At 47.3% G+C, this 17,635-nt stretch overlaps 1 protein-coding gene across 2 annotated transcripts in view; it reads right to left on the reverse strand.

Moving 5' to 3' along the window:
- Positions 1-17,635, reverse strand: part of BLNK (B cell linker) — an 82,611-nt gene that overhangs the window by 32,632 nt on the left and 32,344 nt on the right. Inside the window, exons 4-7 of one of the 2 annotated variants that reach the window (XM_086378930.1) lie at positions 10,543-10,583; positions 5,954-6,016; positions 5,622-5,778; positions 2,515-2,678 (exon numbers count right to left, since the gene is read on the reverse strand). In XM_086378930.1, coding sequence (XP_086235056.1) covers positions 2,515-2,678; positions 5,622-5,778; positions 5,954-6,016; positions 10,543-10,583 — 425 coding nt within the window. The remainder of the gene's footprint in view (positions 1-2,514; positions 2,679-5,621; positions 5,779-5,953; positions 6,017-10,542; positions 10,584-17,635) is intronic. The other variant, XM_086378931.1, reaches the window with a different exon arrangement.

Raw genomic sequence — 17,635 nt, forward strand, 5'->3', positions numbered from 1 at the left:
AACTAGAACACTTTCTAACACCATACACAAAAATAAACTCAAAATGGATTAAAGATCTAAACGTAAGACCAGAAACTATAAAATCAGATCCTCTATGACCCACCTCCCAGAATATTGGAAATAAAAGCAAAAATAAACAAATGGGACCTAATTAACCTTAAAAGCTTCTGCACATCAAAGGAAACTATTAGCAAGGTGAAAAGGTAGCCTTCAGAATGGGAGAAAATAATAGCAAATGAAGCAACTGACAAACAACTAATCTCAAAAATATACAAGCAACTCCTACAGCTCAATTCCAGAAAAATAAATGACCCAATCAAAAAGTGGGCCAAAGAACTAAATAGACATTTCTCCAAAGAAGACATTCATATGGCTAACAAACACATGAAAAGATGCTCAACATCACTCATTATCAGAGAAATGCAAATCAAAACCACAATGAGGTACCATTTCACGCCAGTCAGAATGGCTGCGATCCAAAAGTCTACAAGCAATAAATGCTGAAGAGGGTGTGGAGAAAAGGGAAAACTCTTACACTGTTTGTGGGAATGCAAACTGGTACAGCCAGTATGGAGAACAGTGTGGAGATTCCTTAAAAAACTGGAACTAGATCTGCCTTATGATCCAGCAATCCCACTGCTGGGCATACACACTGAGGAAACCAGAATTGAAAGAGACACGTGTACCCCAATGTTCATCACAGCACTGTTTATAATAGCCAGGACATGGAAGCAACCTAGATGTCCATCAGCAGATGAATGAATAAGAAAGCTGTGGTACATATACACAATGGAGTATTACTCAGCCATTAAAAAGAGTACATTTGAATCAGTTCTAATGAGGTGGATGAAACTGGAGCCTATTATACAGAGTGAAGTAAGCCAGAAAGAAAAACACCAATACAGTATACTAACACATATATATGGAATTTAGAAAGATGGTAACAATAACCCTGTGTACGAGACAGCAAAAGAGACACTGATATATAGAACAGTCTTTTGGACTCTGTGGGAGAGGGAGAGGGTGGGATGATTTGGGAGAATGGCATTGAAACATGTATAATATCATATATGAAACGAGTCACCAGTCCAGGTGTGATGCACAATACTGGATGCTTGGGGCTGGTGCACTGGGACGACCCAGAGGGATGGTACGGGGAGGGAGGTGGAAGGGGGGTTCAGGATGGGGAACACATGTATACCTGTGGTGGATTCATTTTGACTTAGGGCAAAACCAATACAATATTGTAAATTTTAAAAATAAATTTTAGTTTAATTAAAAAGATAAAATAAAAAGTCTCTCTTTTATGTCTCCTGTTGGGCTACAAATTATACTAAGGTGGAAAAGGTCATTTCACAGCATGTTTGTAAGCTATAGGTTTTATCACCTATAGGCATTTAGAAACATTTGCTTCTTCAAGAAGCTGCAGCACCATTATGTCTGGTGATGGTTAAGAGTTGCCTTTAATGTTGTTTTCTTTCTTGGCCTGTTGCACTTGTGTACTCTGTCGCTCAGTCATGTACGACTCTTTGCGACCTCATGGACTGTAGCCCACTAGGCTCCTCTGTCCACAGGATTTCCCAGGCAAGAATACGGGAGCGGGTTGCCATTTCCTACTCCAGGGGATCTTCCTGACCCAGAGATCAAACCCACATCTCCTGCACTGGCAGGCGAATTCTTTACTACTGAGCCGCCTGGGAAGTCCATTGCACTTGTATAACTGTTCTAAAGGCTAAGTTTGAGGGCTTGTCTTTGACTTTTTTAAAATGCAGTACTTCTGGGAGCCATAACATATTAGGCTTTATCAGTCATTCTTACAACAGTCTGGATAAGTTTACCCATTCATTTTTTAAAAATTTCATAGGGAATAAGACATGAAAATTTAGGTGCTGGCAGAAGGGAGATTGATAAGATAAACCTAGAGTTGGGTCCCAGACAGTTGGCAAAGGAGGTTCCTGGATACCTGGGGCTGGGGAGAGAGAGTGAGAAGCAAGAGATGCCGAAGGAAGTGCGGGATCAGTTCTTCCACAGGTTGTGCAGGGTCTCCATACAGACAGGGGGTCTCCAGTATACATCCCGTTGCACCCCTTCGCAGCTTAGAGGATCAGAGAGAAAAGAAAGTGGGGGAAAGAAAATGAGGCAGGACAGGGAGAGAAGCATAGGAGGATAAAGATGGGGAAGTATCTTATGGAGGAATGAGAGATTTGCAGGAAACTGAGGGATAAGAAAGAGGAAATAGTGAGAGGGGCACAAATCCAGGTTGGATATTACATCATATACCTGATTAGTAACTGAAAGTGCTTAAATAAGGCCATATATGACATTTTAAGAGAAAACATCCTTCCAGCAGGACAATGGAGAGTTTCGGGGCAGGTGGTTAGTGCCCGTCAGAGACCCAGGCCTGGAGGAAGGAAGACACGCCTGAGGCTACATTGTCCCGCCCCTCCCCCCATCTGGCCCCTGCATCCTGCCTTCCCCTTGGTCTGGGCAGCCTTCCGGACAGATTTACTTTACCTCGTCCTCAAGGAGCTCTTTGGGTTTGGGTGGGACTTGAGGTTTATGCAATGAAGTGTTGGCCGGCAGAGAGGTGGCCAGTCTCGCCTTTGCAGAAGGCCAGTTGGGTTTACTGGGAAGAGTTTTGCTGAAGGGTGGAGACTGCCTCTGGCTTGATCGGTTGTCTTGAGAGGAACAACAAGAACAACAAAACATAAGATGAAAGGGTTCTGGATCATTTCCTGGGCAGAAGCCACCGAGTTCTAGAAAGTATAAAACTACCAGCATCCATGTAGCCAACATGCTATTGACTGGGGCATTCCTTTAAAAAGTATGACAGGCAAAAATGTCAACAACCCATTGACCTACATTATAAAAACCAGAAGAGGATCCTCCCAGGGAGCCATGAGAGCCACAGACCCAGGAGAGCTGACAGTCCAAGCATGTGGCTAAATAGAGTAGATGGTGACCTTGGCAGTATCGGGGGCTAAGGGGAGCAGTAATCTTCAATGGATTCACTTTGCTCCCTAAAGCCTTAAGGGCAATGATTCTCAATCCTGCTTACACATAGGAACCACCTGTGAAAGTGAAAGTGTTAATTACTCAGTCATGTCTGACCCTTTGTGACCCCATGGACTGTAGCCCGCCAGGCTCCTCCATCCATAGGATTTTTCCAGACAAGAATACTGGAGTGGGTTACCATTTCCTTCTCCAGGGGATCTTCCTGACCCAGGAATCCAACCTGGGTCTCCCGCATTGCAGGCAGACTCTTTACCATATGAGCTACAAGGGAAGCCCCTAGGAACCACCTAGGAGCTTTAAAAAAAAATGCCAAGGCCCCACCCCAAACGCAGTTTAAAACTTCTGGGGAGGGACCTTTCATTATAGGTTTTAAAAGTTCCCCAGGTTATTCTAAGGTATATGCAGGGTTGCAACTACTCATCTGGTAAAACTACACACTCCTCCCCTCAGTGGTGTCCTTGAATGGGGGAGATGTTGTGAATCCCCTGGTCCAGGGCCATCCTCAGCAACTGTTGTGAAGGAGTCCAGTCTCTGAAGTCGAGGGCCCTGGGTTCAGTCCCCTGCTCTCCACCCACCAGCTGCGCTCCTTTGGGCCTCTTCTTCATTATGTAACCTCTCTGGGACTCACATTCCTCATTTTAAAAATGAAGATGCTTAACTATCCACTTCAGAGAGTTATTGTATGGATTAGGAAGAAAACAGCAAAGGCAGGAGGAACATCGTGCCTGACAAAGACAACGCCTAATAAACAGAACTAACCTTACCTGCGTCATGTGATGGAGGGCTTAGGCAACAGGGGTCTACCCAGTTGATCTGTGAGCACAGATTCTGACTGATCCATTGAGGAAAATCTTAGCATGGGAATAACCTGGGGGGCTCGCCATCCTGGAACAGCACAGGTGCCTACACTGGCTCCCTGCTTCCTCTGGCCCTGGCTCAAGGCAGCAGTCCCTGCCTCTGCCTGTCCTGCTCTGCTCTTGTCCTGGGGCCTGTTCCAGCTCTCAGCCCACGCTTCTGCATCGCTGAAGTTGTGTGGTTAACTTCACACTGGTGCCTCCCGGGAGCCTCTTTCTGGTGGTGTAGCTGTGTTAAGGCACCAAGGCATCTACTCTGCTGTGCCTGTGACAGTTTTTATAGCTTTATTGGCAGTTCCTGGTGTTTACTGAGATTTCTTAACATAAGATTTAAGCCCAGCAGAAGTAGCAAAGCACAGAAAACAGGCTCTGAAGAGTATGACCTGGAATGAGCTGCTTGTGTGTGCGCGTGCTCAGTCATGTCCAACTCTTTACAACCCCACGGACTGACTGTAGCCTGCCAGGCTCCTCTGTCCATGAGATTCTCCAGGCAAGAACACCGGAGTGGGTTGCCATTTCCTCCTCCAGGGGATCGTCCCACCCCAGGGATCGAACTTATCTCTTGTGTCTTGTGCATTGGCAGGCAGATTCTTTACCACTAATGCCACCTGGGAAGCCCGTATGAGCTGCTTAATCTACCCCTCTCCCCACTCCCAGCTAGAATGGTCGTCTCCTGGTCTGTAAAACGGGCCTGATGCAGCTCCTTCCTTCCTGAGGTTGTTGCGATGAGTGAAGGAGGTCACAAATTGGGTGGTGGAGGGTGGAGCAGAGTGATCAAGAGCTAGGACTTTGGAGGCTGAGTTGCCCAGCTTGCATGCCAGTTCTGCCACTTATAAAACCTTGGCCCAGTGAATTCCCTCTTCCTAGCATCTCTTTTTTCCTTTGTGATCGTCAAGAAGGTGAAAGTAAAGCGCTAAGTTGTAAGCTGTAAAAAGTCTGGGAGTGCATCTCTTGCTAGCTGCTGAGCATAGCTCTGGCACATAGCAGGTGCTCAGTAAGTGAATCGTTGCACAAAGCAAGGGACAGTACCTGGCACCCACGAGGAGGCGGTTAACTACAAGGACCCCTTTACTCCCAGGGCTGCCAGAGTGATCACCACAGACACAAGCCCTTCCTAGCCTTTGTTGAACTTTAGTCACTTGTTAGAATGGAACACAGACTTCTTGGAGGGGCATTAACAGCTACACTCAGGCCTGGAGACCACACCTAAGACTTGTCCATTTAATTCAAGAGCCTCATTCTCGGCCTAGAGCTCTTTACCACTCCCCCCGCCCCACAGTTTAGAGTCTAGACTCAGAGTGTCTGTGCAGCTTGCCGATGTGGGGGCGGGGTGAGAGAGGAAGGAGGGGCCTCAGCAAACACTGAGATCCTCGAAGCTCTCCTTGTTCTGTACAGTCATCTCAAGAGAAATGTCAGAACCTTGAGTGTAGGAAGCTGGAGAAGAAGCAGCGACTAACCTCAGGATTGATTTCTCTGGGGACTACAGGAAATGAGGTGGGGTGGGGTTGGGAGCCACATCGGGGTGTGGTTGCTTTATCTTTTGCCTGTTTTCAACATTCCCAATTTGCAAAGGTTACCCCCTCCTTCCCCAAAGGGCAAGCTTTCCAGCAGGGGGCTCCAGTACCTGTGAGTGACCAGATGACCCACTTGGAGGTGGTGAGAGTCAGAGCTACCCCACCACCCTGCAACCTTGGCCCGCCCCGCTCCCTGCTGCCCTGAAGGCCGAGCGCCCAAGGTCCGGCAGGGACTCACCTACATACTCGCCCCTGGTGAAGGGCAGGGCCGGGTGAACTGTCCGTGTCTCCTGCTCCGCAGGTGGCGGCTCATAGCTGTCGTCCCCGGCCTCCTCAGCTGGCAGCACGTACATCTCTGAGTCCGAGTGCTCATCTGGGTTTTCATAATCGCTGTCCTGCAAGTGCAGACACCATGCTCAGGGCCGCATACACTCTTAGGGGGCCAGAGCTGCTCCCTCAGCAGAGGGGCGAGAAAGCAAGGCTGGGAGGGGTTGGCTAAGCAGGGTTAGGCAGCTGTTAGTGGCAATGCTGGGGTTGAAGCCAGGCCTTTTTGTTTCCAAAATGTATCACCTGGACAGTATCCTGGGGAAACGTGTGGGCATCTAACCCCGAGGGTGGGTGAACTCTGTGTGTCTGCAAAGAACAGCCAGAGGTAAAATATATCTCGAGAAGACAGAAAAAGGACCCAATAAAATAAAATAGCCAAATAGGTTTTATTAACCATAATGTTGATGGTTGAGGAAAATGTAAGTTTATTAAGAGAGGGTAAGAGGAAGCTCAGGAACACAGACACCTTTGAGGAGATGAAGTTTGTTTGTTTGAGCTGGAAAGCTTCAGGGATGAGGACTTCAAACTGACTTAGTCCATTCTCTTTCTTTCTTTCTTTTTTGAAATCTTGAGGCACTTATGCCAACTAAGACTTTTATTATTATTATTTAAGTTTATTTTTTTGGCCACATCACATGGCGTGCAGGATCTTAGTTCCCGGACCCGGGATTGAACCTATGCCCCCTGCAGGGCAAGCTCAGAGTCTTAACCACTTGGACCACCAGAGAAGTCCCTCTTTTTTTTTTTTTTTTTAAATATGCATTTTATTTCAGTCCCTCTTGAAAATACATTGACCCAGTCCCAAGTTCACACAGTTCACAAGGAGGAAGGTCTTCCCAGCGGCTCAGTTCCTCTCCCCTCGGGCAAACAGACCTACTAGCTTCTTGTGCATTTCGTGCGATTTTTTTTTTCTGTATGCAGTGCTTCTGCTAAGTCACTTCAGTCATGTCCGGCTCTGTGCGACCCCGTAGACGGCAGCCCACCAAGCTCCCCGGTCCCTGGGATTCTCCAGGCAAGAACACTGGAGTGGGTTGCTGTTTCTTTCTCCAGTGCATGAAAGTGAAAAGTGAAAGTGAAGTCGCTCAGTCGTATCCGACTCTTAGCGACCCCATGGACTGCAGCCCACCAGGCTCCTTCGTCCATGGGATTCTCCAGGCAAGAGTACTGGAGTGGGGTATACTCGTGCGCAGGAAATCTTTGATTCAGGACTTAAGAGGTCCTCTGACCTCTGTGCCCACTGCTCCCACACACCGCCTGACACAATGCTTCATCCAAACACGATTTTCCACTGAATCCATGATGCACCTGCCTTTTGGCCTGACAATTGTGTAACATTAAAGTGGATGTTGGGTTTCCTCCAGAGCTGAATCCTCAGGGCCCGTGACGGGGCCAGCCCATAATAGGCGCCCAGGACGTTGGGAACAGGCAGAGGAGTCAATGAGTGAGCACTGCGCTTTCCTCCTCAGCTGGAAGGGAGATGGAGGAGAGAGGGAGGGTGAAGGGTGGGAGAAGGAAAGAGAAAGGAGGCTGAAGAGAGAGCATTTCCTGAGGTGGCTGGAGGTGCCTGGGAGAGAGACGAAAAGGAGAGAGCCCAGAGGAGGGTGCTTGTTCTTAACCCTGGCGTGGGGGAGACAGGAAGGGACACATGAGAAAATCACTGTAGGGAGATTTCCCAAAACCCTAGGTCAGAAACAGCAGATGGGAATATGAAAATAGGCCGAATAAAATAATAATAATAGTGATTATTATTATAACCAACATTTCTATGCACTGCATACCTCTCTGACCCCTCACCACAATCATAAGAGATAGTTTTTTTTTTTTAATCCCATTTTACAGTTGAGGAAACTGAGGCACAGAGGAGTTGAGTAATTTTGAATCTGCAATCTGTGATCTGGAGAAATCAGTGATGATTCCCAGGAAGGGGGCCTGGGAGACAGAGTAGGAGTGAAAGGGTGGGCTGGAGGGGAGGCTTAAGAGGGCAAGACCCTGGCTTTCCAAGCCAGGGACCCTCTTTCCAGGCCAAGGACCTGATCGCTGCTGTTGTGGCATTCCAGGGTGACGTCAGGATGAATACTGAGAAGCAGTTGCTTTAATAGACATTCAGAAAGTGAAAGAACCAGTGGGCAGCCAGACACACGTGCCTGAGCTGGGGATGGTGTGGGCATCCCACTTTGTTTCATTTTTTTCACGTAGCAGAGATGGGCTTCATGGACTTAATTACCTGGAGGCTGAGGATTGGTGTGCATCCTGGGGAGGGTTCTGGAGTCCTTGCTGCCCCTCCAGCAGAGCAGCCTGATTGAGAGGAGGTGGGCAGAGGTGGCACAGAGGGTATAGGAAGAGAGACCTCACGTCAGCTGTTCCTAGCAGCCGTCCTCCGACACTGGGCTGCCCACCAGATTGTGCCCCCCATGAAGACTGGACTGAGATGTAAATCTAGGACCCAGCACAGGACTGCTACAGGGTAGGTGCCCACCCAACGTAGCTGGAATGGATGAGTGCATTGATGCTGCCTGGGCTCTGAGGGGACTGAGGAGGAGGGAATGGCTGCTCAGAAGTCCTGAGCTGGCCCTTCATTTGGAAAGTCTCTTCTGTGGGAGATGTACCACGAGCCTCTCCTATTTAAGCACCATAGAAAGCATTGAATGCCTTCTCATCAAGAGAATTACAAGAGAATCTGTTCAAAGTTCTGAGAGTTTTAAAGAATCCTCCTCCCCCAAGTTATTCTAAATTATGACATAATTCATTTGTTAATTCATTAATTCATTCAGTACTTGAGGAAGTGCAACACTTTGGACAGTCTGATGGGAACTCTGAAGGAGGGACTGCATTATCAGACAAAAATCTTGTCAAATTGACCATTCCTTCATTCATTTAATCAGAATTTATTTACCTACTCTGAACCAGCTTGACTTTGAGCATAGTCCCCAGCCTCACAGAGCTTATATGTTAGCAGGAGAGACCAACAATAAACAAGTAGTGAATAATAAATAAATAATCAAGTGGATGAAATATCTATCCCTGGTGACAGCACTGAAGGGGGGTTCAGAGAAAGGTGGACAGGTCTGCATGGGTCGAATGTCATCAGATCTGGAGGCTTTATCAACAAGTCTGGATTTCATTCGGTGTACAAAGGGAATCCAATGAGGATTGTGAATGATTGTGAGTGAATGTTCAGTGAATCCGTGTTACAGCTGATGGGCTTCCCTGGTGACTCAGTAGGTTAAAAAAATCCACCGGCAAGGCAGGAGACCTGGGTTCGATACCTGGGTCTGGAAGATCCCCCTGAGAAAGAGATGGCAACCCACTCCAGTAATCTTGCCTGGGAAATCCCATGGACAGAGGAGCCTGCTGGGCTACAGTCCATGGGGTCGCACAGAGCCGGACGCAAGATAGAGACTGAACCACCGCCATAGCTGGTACTTCTGTTTTGGTTGTTTGACTTGGGGACATAACTCATTCCCTCCTCTTCAGGCTGATTTTATTTTATGTTTTCTGAGTCCCCAGTGTGTGTTCTTTTCATCCAGCGAACGAGTTCAGTTTTCTTGGCTGCCTGGTGAATTGGTCCAGCTTCTTGAACTTTGCTTCAGATGTGACTTGGTGGTGTTGCCAGCAGGGGGCGCAGCTGCAGCGCTTCTGAGGGATCAGTGCCTCCCTCAGAAGTTCCTCCTACTGGGTGACCCAGAGAGAAGCCACCTCCTTCCTTCTTTGTAAAAATCTTTTCTCTGCAGTTGAAAAGGGAGGAACTCCGGTCTCCTAATACTCTGAATAAAATCCAGGTGGGTGTAAACAGTGTGAAGCTGGCCTCAGGCTGAGTTCTGGGCACTGGACAGGAGTCCTGGGTTTTCGTTCTACCGGGCCGCTGAGAAATTGAGACTGTCAGAGTCATTTTCATGTTCTTGGCCTCAGTTTCCATAGGGGATATGTGGTTGTATGGAGGCCCTCTGGGATCCCTTCCAGACATGAAGCTCACAGACTAGAGAAGACTAACTTTCTGCGGGAATATGATATATGAGGAATTGTCATTGTGCCCAGGAGTTTTTAAGATGTCTTGTCTCTTGAAGACTCAGCCCCAGAGAGCTCTGTGGGCTGCAGAGCCGTCTTGAAGGGGTTCACAGTTAATTCAGACACACCACTCCAATGTCGTCAAGGTCAGGGAGGGCCCTCTCAACCTGAAGCCCTCCGAGTCTGTTCACATCCTCTTGGTCATAGCAAGCCTCTTGGGTTTGAAAAACCTGGTTCTGAGATCTGGGTTTGAGACTTTTGGAACCGCAAGTACTTACCCTCTCCATGCCTTGGTTTCTTCACCTATAAAATGGGCAAGACTGATGTCCAAACTGTTTAACCACTAATACGGCTCAGGTACTGACCATGACCTTGAGGAGGGTCCCAGAGGCTCCCTGATGTGCCAGGCATTCATGCTTCAGTTGTTGGTTTGATTAGGGCTCCTGGCAGGGACCAAGCAGTGATGGGGCACTGGGGAATTCAGGGCAAAAGCATTTGCCAACTGATTGGGAAATATTCAAACGCTTAAACATCTTTTTTTGGTTCTGCATACCAGTAGAAAATGGGGATAAGAATGCCGACTCATAGGGCTGTGGTGAGGATTACATGAAGTGGTAGGTGTAAAGCTCCTAGCCCGGCACAATGTGGTATTGGCCCAAGTCAGCCTAGTGCTGTCTCGCCTATTCGTGGCCCTTCCAACCCAGCTATCTCCCCTCTGTGATGGGCAGCTGAACACCAGCATTTCATTCAGAAACAAGTCCTTATAAAGACCTCCCAGGGGCCATGGTGAAAATGGTACCCTTCTCGTCCCAGGAACAAATACTCACGAAGTCATCTGACCACTGCTCCTCTTCGTCAGCTGGGCTCTCTGAAATGGCATGTTGGAAGCAAAATGAACAATATAAATTTTTGCCGGCCAGCTCCACCCTGTCCACAAGCACCCTGCACCTGCCTGCCCTGCCCCTGAGCCACATGCTCCCATCTGCCAGGCCTGAGACAGTTATTACAGTCATCTCACACTCATTCCTTTTGAATCCTTTTCTAAAAAACCATCAATTTTTGAAGTATTAGTAAAAGTCCCACTAGGGCAGAGAAACGGTAACTCTGACCCTTAACAGTCTTTGTCAAGAGACATTTTTGGACCTTAGAATAGCAATCCATACTGTCCTGCTTCCTCACATTTTTTTTTAATCAATATGTGGATGGTGTAGTAGGAAGAGCCCTGGACAGGGAGTCAGAGAGACCTAAATTCTCATCCGGGCTCTAACTTCTCTGGACCTCCTCAATTTTTAGATCTATGATATAAAATTCAAGATCTCTAAAAGGGGATCACTTCCAAGATTCTCTCTGGCTCTAACACTGACTTTTTTATTAAAAAAAATTTTTCCCCGATGTGTTACTACATGCTGGGCAATATTATCAGAGCTTTGTATTCACTTCACTTTCTCAAAAACCTTATGAGGAAACTGAGGCCTAGAGAAGATGAAATCATTTGCTCAAGATCATGTAGTAAATGGTAAAGTCAGGAGTTGAGCCCTGCAGGTTGACTGACTTCCAAGTGCATGCTCTGAACCTCAGTGCCATGCTGCTCTTGCTGTCCTTGGGCTTCAGGCTGCAGCCACTGTCTTAGGCTCTACAGCAGGTGTAAAAATGGATGTGACAGGTCTTGTGTAGCTTATGATCTTGAAGAATGAAATAGGCCTGGATTATGACAGCCAAGGAGACTATTTGACCCCTTTTCTTCCAAAACACATTTGGAGTTTGAGAAGCTTAGCATCAATCCCATCACATAAACTGACCTTAGAGGCTAAATAAAATTCTCTCACTCTGACCCAAGTTCAGATGGTAGAGTGGCTTCAATGAGTGCACCATAGAGGATCACATCTTCCCTCCTACCCCACTGAGCAGCTGTGGCTAGAGGACTTGGTGGATGGTCCCTGAATCCCCCAGAACCTCAATAGAAACTTTTCCTGCCATTTCTGCCACAGGAGACCACTGACTCCAGCTCTAGGCCGTTCCACAGAGGCACAAGGAAAAAAATTACGGAGATGAAGTGAAAGCAGGAAGGAGGTCTTGTATCAGAACGACCACATTTTAAGAAATGACAGCAACAGCAACTCTCTCTTGAGAAAAACATGATAGACAAAAAGAAGGAGCTTCATTCTACAAGTGGATCAAACTTTGACATTAACAGAAAATAAGTCTTATGAAATTATTCTCTGGGCTGACATATACCAAATGACGGTGTATTCTGATCACTAAGTTGCCAAGAATCCTTAGAAGAATAGATGAACGAGTCTTCTTCCCAATATGCCAATATTGGCCCAATGGGGAGTAAGTTCTAATACCTTAAGTCTGAGGATAACTGAAGGTCAAAACATACAGCAGCAAGATGCTATTGTTTCAACTATTTAAAACAAAAACATTTATAAAATATTTTTATAAGACACACTTCCTTGCCTTGGTCAACCCTGGAGTCAGGATCCACTTGATCATCAGCTAGTGGAAAAAGCAGTTGTAGCTGTCATCTAACTAGTTTTCCTGTCTCTATGATCTTCAATTCATCCTTCCAACTGTTTCTAGTTATTTTCTTAAAATAGAAATTGGCTCATGCTGCCCCTTTCCTTAAAAACCATCACTGGCTCCCTACGGGATAAAGTCGAGCTTCTGTGTCAACGCATTCACACACCTGTACCTGCCGTCCCTGCCTCGCTCACTTACAGTGATGCCGGAGAGCTTGCTCCTCCATCCTGGGCTTCTGATAGTCCTCCACGCTGCTCATGCTGCTCCCCCCAGCCCATCTCCCTTCTTCCGTGCAAACCCCTGGCATCCCTCCTCCATGAGGCCCTCTCCAGTCCCTCTGGGTTATGGGTTATGACCTCGTAGATGCTGCCGGCACCTTGTGACATGTACTTCATCCTGCCCTAAGAGACACAATTTAGTGTCTCTTTGTACTGAAAAGCAAGACCTATTTATCTTTGGGTCTGGATGCCATTTTGCATTTGTAATTCTGCACTAATACTGAAATAAAAGCACAAGCCAGTAAATGAATTGAATGAGTGAAAATGAGGATAGTAATAAGAGATTCCATCATTGACTATTTCCTGCATGCTGGGTGCTAGGGGAAGTATTATGAATGTATTTCTTTGTTTATCATCAAAACAGTCTCTGTCGTAGGTGCCTTATTATCTGTTTTATAGTCAAGGAAACTGAGGCTAAGAGAGGTTGCAAAACCTGTCTGAGGCACATGGCTAGTGAGTGTGGGGACTGGATTGGAGGCCAGGCTGTGTTGGCTTCTGCAGCTGAAATCTCATGTGAACGGCCTGGCCGTCCGCTGAACATTCAGATAAAACCCAGGAGAAACATGAATGCCCCAATCCAGGCATTGTGGTGCATCGAGGCAGAAAACAGAGAAAAGCATCAGGAGGTGGAGGTTATTTGCGTGGTGCCCCACCTTCCCCCAGCCACATCTGTCTTCTGGCACAGCATCACACTCATCAAGTTATACATAGCAAGCCATTGCCCAGACCGAAAAGCATAGCAATCCAAAGTACTAGATCCAAGTAGTGGGTGGTTTTCAGCATCTCAGGGAGACTACCAATATGTGCGGGTGATAGTTTTAGACCCAAGCTCCCTGGGTTCAGATCCTGGCTCTGCTCTTTATTACCTGCTTGGCAATGGACCAGTCCCTTAATTGTTTAAAGCTCAATTTCCTCGTCTGTAAAACAAGGATAAGAATAGTGCCTGCCTCATGTTTTTATGAGAATCAAGTAATATAATACATGTGAAATGTTTTGCAAAGCCTGACCACATTAAATGCTATTTAATGTTACTCATTGTTGTCTTAATAAATCCTCAAAATGATACCAATTCATTTCACTCTAATGGTAATCACACAGCATTGTTACCACAAAGAAATGGATCCAAGAACCCTCTAGTATATAGTCAGTGAAATTTTCAGGAGGGTAAGTTCAAGCTGAATATGGGCCAGATGGTGTGGGGTTGCAGCCCCTCCTAGGGAGCTGAGATGTTGGTTGGGCCTCCTTGTCAGGGAAAGCCTTTTCTGTTGTGTTATGTAACTGGTTTGGGGTTTAGCCTATTTACCGTGTCATAATCCCAGGCTTCCCTGGTGGCTCAGATGTTAAAGAATCTGCCTGGAATGCAGGAGACCTGTGTTCAATCCCTGGGTCGGGAAGATCCCCTGAAGAAGGAAATGGCAACCCCTTCCAGTATTCTGGCCTGGAGAATTCCACGAACTATATAATGGGGTTGCAAAGAGTCAGACATGACTGAGTAACTTTCACTTCACTCACTCTCTCCACCAGTGGTAAAGAATCTGCCTGCCAATGCAGGAGGCGTAAGAAACATGAGTTTGATACCTGGGTCAGGAAGATTCTCTGGAGAAGAAAATGGCAACCCACTCCAGTATTCTTGCCTGCAGAATTCCATGGACAGAGGAGCCTGGTGAGCTACAGTCCTCTGGGTCTCAAAGAGCTGGACACAACTGAGCATGCACACACACACGCACACACACACACACACACACACACATGCATAATTCTCACAATAACCTGAGGGATAGACATACTTATCTCCAGATAAGGAATGTGAGGCTCAAGGAAGTTACAAAACTTTCCTAGGTTCAGTGATTAAGAGGCAAAGCCAGGATTCTGACCCAGGCCCAAAAACCCCAAAGGCTGAGATCTTCTCACTGAGCCCAGCCTCTACATGAAATAAAAGACCTAGAGTCTAGAGAAACTTTCACGAATCAGACTGAGGACAATCTGAGGTGGTATAAAATTTCCTGGTGTATGTCCAGCAGCCGATCATAATTCCAGGTGCTGGAGGAATTTGGAGAAACGTGCACTCATTGAGGGCCAAGAGGTTACTGAGGCCGTGTGCCCCAGGCAGGCTGGAACTAGGCCTTAAAAGAGAATGGTGATGAAGGAGGGTGTTCTCCTTCCACCCTCAGGATGGGGGCTTAGGTGTCAGTTCCAGAAGCACAGCTTAGCCAGTGGAAGGAAGGGGCATCCATAAGGCACAGCCATGCACAGAATGGATGAGCTGCGCTGGAGAATCACAGGGAAATACGCTGACAGGTAAATAAAGCTCGGTTCTCTGCCAGGCAGGGAGATGTTCCAGCCTCAGTGGGTACTGCATTTTCCAGTGACAAGGTGGAGAGGGGCAGGCTGACAAGGATGGTGTTTGAGTAACCTTGACAACCCACTCCAGTATTCTTGCCTGGAAAATCCCATGGGCAGAGGAGCCTCGTGGGCTACAGTCCAAAAGGTCACAAAGAGTCGGACACGATTGATGACTAATACAAAGGTGTGATGAGACCGAGTCTGAACCAGACTGGGGGTTCTTGGGAATGGGGAGACATGGCTGGAAGGACAGTAAAGGACTCTGTGTTGAGAGCTTGAGGGAAAGGGTAAAGGAGAGGGTGTGGATGTAGTCTCTTGCTTGGGTGTCCTCGGGGGCACCAGAGACGCTGGGTGGGCCTGGTGATCTCCGAGTGATGGGCACTGAGGTGCACTCCACAACTGCGTGTCCACATGTCCTCCACTCTGGCCCTGATCTCACTCTAGAGGCTGTGCTCTGGGCCACTGGGCCCTGCACAGTTCTCCTCTTGCAGAGCGGGATGCAAGCAACCAGTGGGGAGACTTGCAGTACGACACAGGAAGAAGAGAGGAAGGAGGGTGGTCTAGCTGCGGTGGTGGGGACAGACACAGGGAAGGAACGGAAAGAGGAACTACCGAGGCTGCGGGGGAGGCAGCGAGCTGACAGTCCCTCTGGGTACACCCAGAGGAGAAAGGGATGTGACTTGGTGTGCGGAGCTGAGGCCAAAGCTAGCCTCTGCCAGACTGACTGGGAGTGGTAACTTGCATTTAAACCCTTAACATCTTAGAAATTCCCTTTATCTGTATGATCATTCACCTTTCACAGGGCCCTGTAGGGGAAAGGGTCCTGACTCAGGTATCAGCTGTCTGTATGACCTCGGGCATTCCCTGTGCCTCTGTGGTCTCCAGTGTCCCTAAGATGAGAAGTTTGGATTGGGTGATCTCTCAGGACTTTCTAGGTTTTAAAATACTTTTGAGTGCAAGTTTCATTCCTCTATTCTTAGTTGCATGAGTCAGAACTGATGTTGAATACAGCTCTTCCCATGTTCAGCTTTGTTGGTACCAGTTAGAAGTAACCAGGGAGACAAAAGATCAAATGAATGCTAGCTTTACTAGGGACACCAGGACACGAGAAAAAGCAAGCTATATTTCATTCTCAAAAGCAAGTATGTTTCAGGAAAAGGGTTGTTATGCATGCCTTGTGCTTCTGTGGTGGGCATTTACTCAGCGATCGCTTTCTAAGTGTCTTCCTTTGCCCTGAGGTCTCCCTACTTTATCATTGCTCTGATCTCCTCCCTGCATGACATCAGTGGGGGAGGAGAAGGTGGCCCTCTAAGGGCATGACAACAGCCCCTGGGTATCAGGGCCCTAGGGTACAGGGAGAGAGGCCTGTTCAGTTCTGACCTCTCAGGGGTTTGAAGAGTGACCAGAGGAACTTCTGCAGTGACCCCAGAAGACTCTGGGTGCACCACAACTGGTCTCCCCTTCCCACCCTCCCTCTCTAGCCAGACCTCAGACTCAGAGATACAGGAAGCTGTTCAACTCTGAAAGTTCAAGAAGCAGGTGGCTTCTTGAACTTAATATTAGAAGCTCTGGGGCTTTCAGGATAATAAATAAGAAATATCCTGGAAAATTGTAACCATCCTAAATTGGGTCAAAGGGAGGAACAATGGAATGGAAGCCTGGGGTGGGTCTTTTTTAGTGGACAGGTTACTGAATGTTCCTGAGACACATTTCCCTCATTTGTGAAACCAAGATAGCCATTTCTATTTAACGCACTGATGAGAGATTAGGGTGCTAGTGGTAAAGAACCCACCTGCCAACGCAGGAGACATAAGAGTTTGATCCCTGGGTCAGGAAGATCCCCTGGAGGAGGAAATGGCAACCCACTCCAGTATTCATCTCTGGAGAATACCATGGACAGAAGAGCCTGGCAGGCTACAATCCAGAGGGTCACAAAGAATCAGACATGACTGAAGTAATTTAGCACAAGCACAATGAGAGATTAAATGAGCAAAGCTATGGTTTTTTCAGTAGTTATGTATGGATGTGAGAGCTGGGCCATAAAGAAAGCTGTTCAATTCAGTCGCTTAGTCGTGTCTGACTCTTTGAGACCCCATGAACCGCAGCACACCAGGCCTCCCTGTCCATCACCAACTCCTGGAGTCCACGCAAACCCATGTCCATCGAGTTGATGATGCCATCCAACCATCTCATCCTCTGTCATCCCCTTCTCCTCCTGCCCTCAATCTTTCCCAGCATCAGGGTCTTTTCAAATGAGTCAGCTCTTCGTGTCAGGTGGCCAAAGTATTGGAGTTTCAGCTTCAACATCAGTCCTTCCAATGAACACCCAGGACTGACCTCCCTTAGGATGGACTGGTTGGATCTCCTTGCAGTCCAAGGGACTCTCAAGAGTCTTCTCCAACACCACAGTTCAAAAGCATCAATTCTTTGGCGCTCAGCTTTCTTTATAGTCCAACTCTCACATCCATACATGACCACTGGAAGGAAAGCTGAGTGGTGAAGAATTGATACTTTTGAACTGTGGTGTTGGAAAAGACTCTTGAGACTGCCTTGGACTGCAAGAAGATCCAACCAGTCAATCCTAAAGGAAATCAGTCCTGAATGTTTATTGGAAGGACTGATGCTGAAGTTGAAACTCCAATACTTTGGCCACCTGATGTGAAGACCTGACTAATTAAAAAAGACCTTGATCCTGGGAAAGATTGAAGGCAGGAGGAGAAGGGGATAACAGAAGATGAGATAGTTGGACAACATCACTAACTCGATGGACATGAGT

Source organism: Bos grunniens, chromosome 26 (genome assembly GCF_055505025.1).
Source record: "Bos grunniens cultivar Pamir isolate PY7600 chromosome 26, Bosgru_T2T1.0, whole genome shotgun sequence".
In the NCBI taxonomy this organism is placed as follows: domain Eukaryota; kingdom Metazoa; phylum Chordata; class Mammalia; order Artiodactyla; family Bovidae; genus Bos; species Bos grunniens.